The sequence below is a fragment of the Oncorhynchus gorbuscha genome, linkage group LG02 (genome assembly GCF_021184085.1).
Source record: "Oncorhynchus gorbuscha isolate QuinsamMale2020 ecotype Even-year linkage group LG02, OgorEven_v1.0, whole genome shotgun sequence".
Lineage (NCBI taxonomy): Eukaryota > Metazoa > Chordata > Actinopteri > Salmoniformes > Salmonidae > Oncorhynchus > Oncorhynchus gorbuscha.
This window is the reverse complement of record NC_060174.1, coordinates 111,810,938-111,823,831: the sequence shown is the minus strand read 5'-3', so window position 1 is coordinate 111,823,831 and position 12,894 is coordinate 111,810,938. Positions and strand designations below refer to the sequence as shown.

Sequence of the window (12,894 nt, the reverse complement as noted above, 5' to 3'; positions counted from 1 at the left end):
GTATATATTAATGTGACTATGGTAACCTGTCAGTGTATATTAATGTGGCTATGGTAACCTGTCAGTATATATTAATGTAACTATGGTAACCTGTCAGTATATATTAATGTGACTATGGTAACCTGTCAGTATATATTAATGTGACTATGGTAACCTGTCAGTGTATATTAATGTGACTATGGTACCCTCCAGGTGTCAGTATATATTAATGTGACTATGGTAACCGGTCAGTGTATATTAATGTAACTATGGTAACCTGTCAGTGTATATTAATGTGACTATGGTAACCTGCCAGTATATATTAATGTGACTATGGTAACCTGTCAGTGTATATTAATGTGGCTATGGTAACCTGTCAGTATATATTAATGTAACTATGGTAACCTGTCAGTGTATATCAATGTGACTATGGTAACCTCCAGGTGTCAGTATATATTAATGTGACTATGGTAACCTGTCAGTATATATTAATGTGACTATGGTAACCTGTCAGTATATATTAATATGACTATGGTAACCTGTCAGTATATATTAATATGACTATGGTAACCTATCAGTGTATATTAATGTGACTATGGTAACCTATCAGTGTATATTAATGTGACTATGGTAACCTGTCAGTATATATTAATGTGACTATGGTAACCTGTCAGTATATATTAATGTGACTATGGTAACCTGTCAGTATATATTAATGTAACTATGGTAACCTGTCAGTGTATATTAATGTGACTATGGTAACCTCCAGGTGTCAGTATATATTAATGTGACTATGGTAACCTGTCAGTATATATTAATGTGACTATGGTAACCTGTCAGTGTATATTAATGTGACTATGGTAACCTATCAGTGTATATTAATGTGACTATGGTAACCGGTCAGTATATATTAATGTGACTATGGTAACCTGTCAGTATATATTAATGTGACTATGGTAACCTGTCAGTATATATTAATGTGACTATGGTAACCTGTCAGTGTATATTAATGTGACTATGGTAACCTCCAGGTGTCAGTATATATTAATGTGACTATGGTAACCTGTCAGTATATATTAATGTGACTATGGTAACCTGTCAGTATATATTAATATGACTATGGTAACCTGTCAGTATATATTAATGTGACTATGGTAACCTGTCAGTGTATATTAATGTGACTATGGTAACCTATCAGTGTATATTAATGTGACTATGGTAACCTATCAGTGTATATTAATGTGACTATGGTAACCTATCAGTGTATATTAATGTGACTATGGTAACCTATCAGTGTATATTAATGTGACTATGGTAACCTATCAGTGTATATTAATGTAACTATGGTAACCTGTCAGTATATATTAATGTGACTATGGTAACCTATCAGTGTATATTAATGTGACTATGGTAACCTGTCAGTATATATTAATGTGACTATGGTAACCTGTCAGTATATATTAATGTGACTATGGTAACCTGTCAGTGTATATTAATGTGACTATGGTAACCTGTCAGTATATATTAATGTGACTATGGTAACCTGTCAGTGTATATTAATGTGACTATGGTAACCTGTCAGTGTATATTAATGTGACTATGGTAACCTGTCAGTATATATTAATGTGACTATGGTAACCTGTCAGTATATATTAATGTGACTATGGTAACCTGTCAGTATATATTAATGTGACTATGGTAACCTGTCAGTATATATTAATGTGACTATGGTAACCTGTCAGTGTATATTAATGTGACTATGGTACCCTCCAGGTGTCAGTATATATTAATGTGACTATGGTAACCGGTCAGTGTATATTAATGTAACTATGGTAACCTGTCAGTGTATATTAATGTGACTATGGTAACCTGCCAGTATATATTAATGTGACTATGGTAACCTGTCAGTGTATATTAATGTGGCTATGGTAACCTGTCAGTGTATATCAATGTGACTATGGTAACCTCCAGGTGTCAGTATATATTAATGTGACTATGGTAACCTGTCAGTATATATTAATGTGACTATGGTAACCTGTCAGTATATATTAATGTGACTATGGTAACCTGTCAGTATATATTAATGTGACTATGGTAACCTGTCAGTATATATTAATGTAACTATGGTAACCTGTCAGTGTATATTAATGTGACTATGGTAACCTCCAGGTGTCAGTATATATTAATGTGACTATGGTAACCTGTCAGTATATATTAATGTGACTATGGTAACCTGTCAGTATATATTAATGTGACTATGGTAACCTGTCAGTATATATTAATGTGACTATGGTAACCTATCAGTGTATATTAATGTGACTATGGTACCCTCCAGGTGTCAGTATATATTAATGTGACTATGGTAACCGGTCAGTGTATATTAATGTAACTATGGTAACCTCTCAGTGTATATTAATGTGACTATGGTAACCTGCCAGTATATATTAATGTGACTATGGTAACCTGTCAGTGTATATTAATGTGGCTATGGTAACCTGTCAGTATATATTAATGTAACTATGGTAACCTGTCAGTGTATATCAATGTGACTATGGTAACCTCCAGGTGTCAGTATATATTAATGTGACTATGGTAACCTGTCAGTATATATTAATGTGACTATGGTAACCTGTCAGTATATATTAATGTGACTATGGTAACCTGTCAGTATATATTAATGTGACTATGGTAACCTGTCAGTATATATTAATGTAACTATGGTAACCTGTCAGTGTATATTAATGTGACTATGGTAACCTCCAGGTGTCAGTATATATTAATGTGACTATGGTAACCTGTCAGTATATATTAATGTGACTATGGTAACCTGTCAGTATATATTAATGTAACTATGGTAACCTGTCAGTGTATATTAATGTGACTATGGTAACCTCCAGGTGTCAGTATATATTAATGTGACTATGGTAACCTATCAGTGTATATTAATGTGACTATGGTAACCTGTCAGTGTATATTAATGTGACTATGGTAACCTGTCAGTGTATATTAATGTGACTATGGTAACCTGTCAGTATATATTAATGTGACTATGGTAACCTGTCAGTATATATTAATATGACTATGGTAACCTGTCAGTATATATTAATGTGACTATGGTAACCTGTCAGTGTATATTAATGTGACTATGGTAACCTGTCAGTGTATATTAATGTAACTATGGTAACCTCCAGGTGTCAGTATATATTAATGTGACTATGGTAACCTATCAGTGTATATTAATGTGACTATGGTAACCTGTCAGTATATATTAATATGACTATGGTAACCTATCAGTGTATATTAATGTGACTATGGTAACCTATCAGTGTATATTAATGTAACTATGGTAACCTGTCAGTGTATATTAATGTAACTATGGTAACCTATCAGTATATATTAATGTAACTATGGTAACCTATCAGTATATATTAATGTGACTATGGTAACCTGTCAGTATATATTAATGTGACTATGGTAACCTGTCAGTATATATTAATGTGACTATGGTAACCTGTCAGTATATATTAATGTGACTATGGTAACCTGTCAGTATATATTAATGTGACTATGGTAACCTGTCAGTATATATTAATGTGACTATGGTAACCTGTCAGTATATATTAATGTGACTATGGTAACCTGTCAGTGTATATTAATGTGACTATGGTACCCTCCAGGTGTCAGTATATATTAATGTGACTATGGTAACCGGTCAGTGTATATTAATGTAACTATGGTAACCTGTCAGTGTATATTAATGTGACTATGGTAACCTGCCAGTATATATTAATGTGACTATGGTAACCTGTCAGTGTATATTAATGTGGCTATGGTAACCTGTCAGTATATATTAATGTAACTATGGTAACCTGTCAGTGTATATCAATGTGACTATGGTAACCTCCAGGTGTCAGTATATATTAATGTGACTATGGTAACCTGTCAGTGTATATCAATGTGACTATGGTAACCTCCAGGTGTCAGTATATATTAATGTGACTATGGTAACCTGTCAGTATATATTAATGTGACTATGGTAACCTGTCAGTATATATTAATGTGACTATGGTAACCTGTCAGTATATATTAATGTAACTATGGTAACCTGTCAGTGTATATTAATGTGACTATGGTAACCTCCAGGTGTCAGTATATATTAATGTGACTATGGTAACCTGTCAGTATATATTAATGTGACTATTGTAACCTGTCAGTATATATTAATATGACTATGGTAACCTATCAGTGTATATTAATGTAACTATGGTAACCTATCAGTGTATATTAATGTGACTATGGTAACCTATCAGTGTATATTAATGTGACTATGGTAACCTATCAGTGTATATTAATGTGACTATGGTAACCTGTCAGTGTATATTAATGTGACTATGGTAACCGGTCAGTGTATATTAATGTGACTATGGTAACCGGTCAGTGTATATTAATGTGACTGTGGTAACCTATTAGTATATATACATGTTTACCAAGCATTTCACTGTTAGTCTACACCTGTTGTTTACCAAGCATTTCACTGTTAGTCTACACCTGTTGTTGTTAGTCTACACCTGTTGTTGTTAGTCTACACCTGTTGTTGTTAGTCTACACCTGTTGTTGTTAGTCCACACCTGTTGTTTACCAAGCATTTCACTGTTAGTCTACACCTGTTGTTTACCAAGCATTTCACTGTTAGTCTACACCTGTTGTTGTTAGTCTACACCTGTTGTTGTTAGTCTACACCTGTTGTTGTTAGTCTACACCTGTTGTTTACCAAGCATTTCACTGTTAGTCTACACCTGTTGTTTACCAAGCATTTCACTGTTAGTCTACACCTGTTGTTGTTAGTCCACACCTGTTGTTTACCAAGCATTTCACTGTTAGTCTACACCTGTTGTTTACCAAGCATTTCACTGTTAGTCCACACCCGTTGTTACCAAGCATTTCACTGTTAGTCCACACCTGTTGTTTACCAAGCATTTCACTGTTAGTCTACACCTGTTGTTTACCAAGCATTTCACTGTTAGTCCACACCTGTTGTTACCAAGCATTTCACTGTTAGTCTACACCTGTTGTTTACCAAGCATTTCACTGTTAGTCTACACCTGTTGTTTACCAAGCATTTCACTGTTAGTCCACACCTGTTGTTACCAAGCATTTCACTGTTAGTCTACACCTGTTGTTTACCAAGCATTTCACTGTTAGTCTACACCTGTTGTTGTTAGTCTACACCTGTTGTTTACCAAGCATTTCACTGTTAGTCTACACCTGTTGTTTACCAAGCATTTCACTGTTAGTCTACACCTGTTGTTGTTAGTCCACACCTGTTGTTACCAAGCATTTCACTGTTAGTCTACACCTGTTGTTACCAAGCATTTCACTGTTAGTCTACACCTGTTGTTTACCAAGCATTTCACTGTTAGTCTACACCTGTTGTTGTTAGTCCACACCTGTTGTTACCAAGCATTTCACTGTTAGTCCACACCTGTTGTTTACCAAGCATTTCACTGTTAGTCTACACCTGTTGTTTACCAAGCATTTCACTGTTAGTCCACACCTGTTGTTACCAAGCATTTCACTGTTAGTCCACACCTGTTGTTACCAAGCATTTCACTGTTAGTCTACACCTGTTGTTTACCAAGCATTTCACTGTTAGTCCACACCTGTTGTTACCAAGCATTTCACTGTTAGTCTACACCTGTTGTTTACCAAGCATTTCACTGTTAGTCTACACCTGTTGTTGTTAGTCTACACCTGTTGTTTACCAAGCATTTCACTGTTAGTCTACACCTGTTGTTTACCAAGCATTTCACTGTTAGTCTACACCTGTTGTTGTTAGTCCACACCTGTTGTTTACCAAGCATTTCACTGTTAGTCTACACCTGTTGTTGTTAGTCTACACCTGTTGTTTACCAAGCATTTCACTGTTAGTCTACACCTGTTGTTGTTAGTCTACACCTGTTGTTTACCAAGCATTTCACTGTTAGTCTACACCTGTTGTTTACCAAGCATTTCACTGTTAGTCTACACCTGTTGTTGTTAGTCCACACCTGTTGTTACCAAGCATTTCACTGTTAGTCTACACCTGTTGTTGTTAGTCTACACCTGTTGTTTACCAAGCATTTCACTGTTAGTCTACACCTGTTGTTTACCAAGCATTTCACTGTTAGTCTACACCTGTTGTTGTTAGTCCACACCTGTTGTTACCAAGCATTTCACTGTTAGTCTACACCTGTTGTTTACCAAGCATTTCACTGTTAGTCCACACCTGTTGTTACCAAGCATTTCACTGTTAGTCCACACCTGTTGTTACCAAGCATTTCACTGTTAGTCCACACCTGTTGTTACCAAGCATTTCACTGTTAGTCCACACCTGTTGTTTACGAAATGACAAATAACATTTGATTAGGTTATTTTCCCTTTAAAATAGTCCAATTTAAACCAAGGTGTTACCTGTATCCATGAGTTCCACAGTGTTCAGCAGGTCATCAGGTGTCCGTGTGAAGCTGCTGACACTCAGACCACTGTCAGTACTCTGGTTACGGGAGTGGGCCCTACAAGCAGTGACCAACACAGTTGTAATATTGGCTAAAACACACACAGACCTCCACATGCACACAGACACGAAGACAGACAGGCTCACCCGTTGAGGGCGGGGTCTACATGGTTGTTCCTCATTTTCCCATCATGCTCCAGTCCACTCCTCACCGCCACATCCTGACACGGGTTACACTATTTATTGATTATTTATTACTAGTTTACTTTATTTGACTTCCAGCATTATTATTATTGGTTCTGTAAAAACAATGAATATTAAAAACTCTGCTGGTAGTTTGCTGTTACAATAAAAACATACATTTGAAATAAATAACACCCAACATATTTACACACACAGATACAGTGCATTCGAAAAGTATTCATTTTGTTGTTACAGCTAAATTCTAAAATTGATTATAATCATTATTTTCCTTCATCAATCTACCCACAATACCTCCATAATGACAAAGTGAAAACAGGTTTTAAGAGATTTTTGCAAATGTATTACTTATTTACATATAAGTATTCAGACCCTTTGCTATCAGACACGAAATTGAGTTCAGGTGCATCCTGTTTCCATTGATTATCTTGAGATGTTTCTACAACTTGATTGGAGTCTACTTGTGGTAAATTCAATTAATTGGACATGATTTGGAAAGACACACACCTGTCTATTTAAGATCCCACAGTTGACAGTGCATGTCAGAGCAAAAACCAAGCCATGAGGTGGAAGGAATTGTATGTAGAGCTCTGAGACTGGATTGTGTCGATTGTGTATACCTTTATTTAACTAGGCAAGTCAGTTAAGAACAAATTCTTATTTTCAATGATGGCCTAGGAACAGTGGGTTAACTGGTCTAGGATCAGTGGGTTAACTGGTCTAGGATCAGTGGGTTAACTGGTCTAGGAACAGTGGGTTAACTGGTCTAGGATCAGTGGGTTAACTGGCCTAGGATCAGTGGGTTAACTGGCCTAGGATCAGTGGGTTAACTGGTCTAGGATCAGTGGGTTAACTGGCCTAGGATCAGTGGGTTAACTGGTCTAGGATCAGTGGGTTAACTGGTCTAGGAACAGTGGGTTAACCGCCTTGTTCACATTTTTGTTCCACTTTGACAGAGTATTTTGTGTAAATTGTTGACATAACTTTTTTTTTAAAGACAATGAAATGCATTTTAAACCCACTTTGTAATAAAATGTGGTAAGTCAAGGGGTGTGAATACTTTCTAAAGGCACAGTATAAAACATAATATCCATATATATTCCAGTGTGTTTGACCCCTGACCTGTACTCTGATTGGACGGGCCAGGTCCTGTTGTTTCCGCCTCAGCCTGTCCTTCTCCACCTGCAGCTGCTGCCTGCGCTTGGTTACCACTGTCGCAATGCCAACCGGGTCAGAGGTCAGGGTTGAGGGCTTCACCTGGGCTACAGCACTCTGGACTGGAGGGAGGACAGGGTCAGAGGTTAGGGAGGGAGACAGGGTCAGGGAGGGAGAGGGGTTAGGATAATGTCAGGGAGGGAGACAGGGTCAGGGAGGGAGAGAGGGTCAGGTTAATGTCAGGGAGGGAGACAAGGTCAGGGTTAATGGTAGGGAAGAAGACCAGGTCAGGGATTAATGTTAGAGAGGGAGACAGGGTCAGGGAGGGAGACCGAGTCAAGGATTAATGATAGGGAGGGAGACAGGGTCAGGGGTTAATGTTAGGGAGGGAGACAGGGTCAGGGGTTAATGTTAGGGAGGGAGACAGGGTCAGGGGTTAATGTTAGGGAGGGAGACAGGGTCAGGGGTTAATGTTAGGGAGGGAGACAGGGTCAGGGGTTAATGTTAGGGAGGGAGACAGGGTCAGGGGTTAATGTTAGGGAGGGAGACAGGGTCAGGGTGTGTGTGACTGTTAGGGAGGGAGATAGGGTCAGGGGTTAATGTTAGAGGGGGAGACCGGGTCAGGGGTTAATGTTAGAGAGGGAGACCGGGTCAGGGGTTAATGTTGGGGAGGGAGACAGGGTCAGGGGTTAATGTTGGGGAGGGAGACAGGGTCAGGGGTTAATGTTGGGGAGGGAGACAGGGTCAGGGGTTAATGTTAGAGAGGGAGACAGGGTCAGGGGTTAATGTTGGGGAGGGAGACAGGGTCAGGGGTTAATGTTGGGGAGGGAGACAGGGTCAGGGGTTAATGTTAGGGAGGGAGACAGGGTCAGGGTGTGTGTGACTGTTAGGGAGGGAGACAGGGTCAGGGGTTAATGTTAGAGAGGGAGACAGGGTCAGGGAGGGAGACCGGGTCAGAGATTAATGTTAGGGAGGGAGACAGGGTCAGGGGTTAATGTTAGGGAGGGAGACAGGGTCAGGGGTTAATGTTAGAGAGGGAGACAGGGTTAGGGAGGGAGACAGGGTCAGGGGTTAATGTTAGGGAGGGAGACAGGGTCAGGGGTTAATGTTAGAGAGGGAGACAGGGTTAGGGAGGGAGACAGGTTCAGGGGTTAATGTTAGAGAGGGAGACAGGGTTAGGGAGGGAGACAGGGTCAGGGGTTAATGTTGGGGAGGGAGACAGGGTCAGGGAGGGAGACCGGGTCAGGGATTAATGTTAGGGAGGGAGACAGGGTCAGGGGTTAATGTTAGGGAGGGAGACAGGGTCAGGAGTTAATGTTAGGGAGGGAGACAGGGTCAGGGTGTGTGTGACTGTTAGGGAGGGAGACAGGGTCAGGGGTTAATGTTAGAGAGGGAGACAGGGTCAGGGATTAATGTTAGGGAGTGAGACAGGGTCAGGGTGTGTGTGACTGTTAGGGAGTGTCTTATCTACCAGTTGTTCCTGTTTAACCAGACTGTTCTCTCTGGCCTTGAGGCAACTCTCCCTCTCTGTTTCGGTCTCTCGCTCCCTCCCCGGCCCTCCCTCCCCGGCCCTCCCTCCCTCCCTCCGTCAGTCTCTCGCTCCCTCCGTCTCTTACGCCCTCCCTCCCTCCGCCTCTCCTTCCCTCCCTGTCTGTCTCTCCTTCCCTCCCTGTCTGTTTGTCTGCCTCTCCTTCCCTGTCTGTCTGTCTGTCTGCCTGTCTGTCTCTCGCGCCCGCCCTGTCTGTCTCTCCTTCCATGTCTGTCTGTCTCTCCTTCCCTGTCTGTCTGCCTGTCCGTCTCTCGCGCCCGCCCTGTCTGTCTCTCCATGTCTGTCTGTCTCTCCTTCCATGTCTGTATGTCTCTCCTTCCATGTCTGTATGTCTCTCCTTCCCTGTCTGTCTGCCTGTCTGTCTCTCGCGCCCGCCCTGTCTGTCTCTCCTTCCATGTCTGTCTGTCTCTCCTTCCATGTCTGTCTCTCCTTCCCTGTCTGTCTGCCTGTCTGTCTCTCGCGCCCGCCCTGTCTGTCTCTCCTTCCCTGTCTGTCTGTCTGTCGGTCTCTCCTTCCCTGTCTGTCTGTCTGTCTGTCTGTCTCTCCTTCCCTGTCTGTCTGTCTGTCTGTCTGTCTGTCTGTCCTTCCCTGTCTGTCTGTCTGTCTGTCTGTCTGTCTGTCTGTCTGTCTGTCTGTCTGTCTGTCTGTCTGTCTGTCTGTCTGTCTGTCTGTCTGTCTCTCCTTCCCTGTCTGTCTGTCTGTCTGTGGGTGGGGTTATATCCTTCCTGTTTGGCCCTGTCCGGGGGTGTCCTCGGATGGGGCCACAGTGTCTCCTGACCCCTCCTGTCTCAGCCTCCAGTATTTATGCTGCAGTAGTTTATGTGTCGGGGGCTGGGGTCAGTTTGTTTATCTGGAGTACTTCTCCTGTCCTATTCAGGTGTCCTGTGTGAATCTAAGTGTGCGTTCTCTAATTCTCTCCTTCTCTCTTTCTTTCTCTCTCTCGGAGGACCTGAGCCCTAGGACCATGTCCCAGGACTACCTGACATGAGGACTCCTTGCTGTCCCCAGTCCACCTGGCCATGCTCCTGCTCCAGTTTCAACTGTTCTGCCTTACTATTATTCAACCATGCTGGTCATTTATGAACATTTGAACATCTTGGCCACGTTCTGTTATAATCTCCACCCGGCACAGCCAGAAGAGGACTGGCCACCCCACATATGCTCTCTCTAATTCTCTCTTTCTTTCTCTCTCTCGGAGGACCTGAGCCCTAGGACCGTGCCCCAGGACTACCTGACATGATGGCTCCTTGCTGTCCCCAGTCCACCTGACTGTGCTGCTGCTCCAGTTTAAACTGTTCTGCCTTATTATTATTTGACCATGCTGGTCATTTATGAACATTTGAACATCTTGGTCATGTTCTGTTATAATCTCTACCCGGCACAGCCAGAAGAGGACTGGCCAACCCACATAGCCCGGTTCCTCTCTAGGTTTCTTCCTAGGTTTTGGCCTTTCTAGGGAGTTTTTCCTAGCCACCGTGCTTTTACACCTGCATTGTTTGCTGTTTGGGGTTTTAGGCTGGGTTTCTGTACAGCACTTTGAGATATCAGCTGATGTACGAAGGGCTATATAAATGAATTTGATTTGATTTTGTCTGTCTGTCTGTCTGTCTGTCTGTCTGTCTGTCTGTCTGTCTGTCTGTCTGTCTGTCTGTCTGTCTGTCTGTCTGTCTGTCTGTCTGTCTGTCTGTCTCTCCTTCCATGTCTGTCTGTCTGTCTCTCCTTCTCTGTCTGTCTGTCTGTCTGTCTGTCTGTCTGTCTGTCTGTCTGTCTGTCTGTCTGTCTGTCTGTCTGTCTGTCTGTCTGTCTCTCTTTCCCTGTCTGTCTGTCTGTCTGTCTGTCTGTCTGTCTGTCTGTCTGTCTGTCTGTCTGTCTGTCTGTCTGTCTGTCTGTCTGTCTGTCTGTCCTTCCCTGTCTGTCTGTCTGTCTGTCTGTCTCTCCTTCCATGTCTGTCTGTCTCTCCTTCCCTGTCTGTCTGCCTGTCTGTCTCTCGCGCCCGCCCTGTCTGTCTCTCCATGTCTGTCTGTCTCTCCTTCCATGTCTGTCTGTCTCTCCTTCCATGTCTGTATGTCTCTCCTTCCATGTCTGTATGTCTCTCCTTCCCTGTCTGTCTGCCTGTCTGTCTGTCGCGCCCGCCCTGTCTGTCTCTCCTTCCATGTCTGTCTGCCTGTCTGTCTCTCGCGCCCGCCCTGTCTGTCTCTCCTTCCATGTCTGTCTGTCTCTCCTTCCCTGTCTGTCTGCCTGTCTGTCTCTCGCGCCCGCCCTGTCTGTCTCTCCTTCCATGTCTGTCTGTCTCTCCTTCCCTGTCTGTCTGTCTGTCTCTCCTTCCCTGTCTGTCTGTCTGTCTGTCTCTCCTTCCCTGTCTGTCTGTCTGTCTGTCTGTCTGTCTGTCTGTCTGTCTGTCTGTCTGTCTGTCTCTCCTTCCCTGTCTGTCTGTCTGTCTGTCTCTCCTTCCATGTCTGTCTGTCTGTCTCTCCTTCCCTGTCTGTCTGTCTGTCTGTCCTTCCCTGTCTGTCTGTCTGTCTGTCCTTCCCTGTCTGTCTGTCTGTCTGTCTGTCTGTCTGTCTGTCTGTCTGTCTGTGTCTCTCCTTCCCTGTCTGTCTGTCTGTCTGTCTGTCTGTCTGTCTGTCTGTCTGTCTGTCTGTCTGTCTGTCTGTCTCTCCTTCCCTGTCTGTCTCTCCTTCCCTGTCTCTGTCTCATTTTGAACAAGCATATCTCCTGTGCTGTTTGAGCTGCAGTCATGACATGTTGTAGGGTTAGGGTTAGGGTTATGGTTAACCCTAACCCATGACATGTTGTAGGGTTAGGGTTAGGGTTAGGGTTAACCCTAACCCATGACATGTTGTACAGAGCATTCGGAAAGTATTCAGACCCGTTGACTTTTTCCACCATTTGTTATGTTCTAGCCTTACTATAAAATGTATTCAATTGTTTTCTCACCGCACCAATCTACACAAAATACCCCATAATGACAAAGCAAAATCTGTTTTTCAGAAATGTTAGCAAATGTATTAAAAAAACAAACAGAAATATTACATTTACATAAGTATTCAGACCATTTACTCAGTGCTTTGTTAAAGCACCTTTGGCAGCAATTACAGCCTCGACTCTTCTTGGGTCTGACGTTACAAGCTTGGCACACCTGTATTTAGGGAGTTTCTCCCATTATTCTCTTCAGATCCTCTCAAGCGCTGTCAGATTGGATGTTGACCTTAGCTGCCCAGCGATTTATGTTCGATCAGGTTCAAGTCTGGGCTATGGCTGGGCCACTCAAGGACAATCAGAGACTTGTCCCGAAGCTACTCCTGCGTTGTCTTGGATGTGTGTTTAGGGTCGTTGTCCTGTTGGAAGATGAACCTTCACCCCAGTCTGAGGTCCTGAGCGCTCTGGAGCAGGTTTTCATCAAGGATCTCTCTGTTCTTTGTTCCGTTCATCTTTCCCTCAATCCTGACTATTCTCCCTATCCCTGCCTCTGAAAAACATCCCCACAGCATGATGCTGCTACCACCAAGATTCACCG

At 42.3% G+C, this 12,894-nt stretch overlaps 1 protein-coding gene across 2 annotated transcripts in view; it reads right to left on the bottom strand.

The window, feature by feature from the left end:
* LOC124015724 (transcriptional coactivator YAP1-like) overlaps positions 1-12,894 on the bottom strand; it is a 37,895-nt gene that overhangs the window by 3,974 nt on the left and 21,027 nt on the right. Inside the window, exons 5-7 of one of the 2 annotated variants that reach the window (XM_046331150.1) lie at positions 7,796-7,950; positions 6,620-6,708; positions 6,430-6,530 (exon numbers count right to left, since the gene is read on the bottom strand). In XM_046331150.1, coding sequence (XP_046187106.1) covers positions 6,430-6,530; positions 6,620-6,708; positions 7,796-7,950 — 345 coding nt within the window. The remainder of the gene's footprint in view (positions 1-6,429; positions 6,531-6,619; positions 6,709-7,795; positions 7,951-12,894) is intronic. The other variant, XM_046331161.1, reaches the window with a different exon arrangement.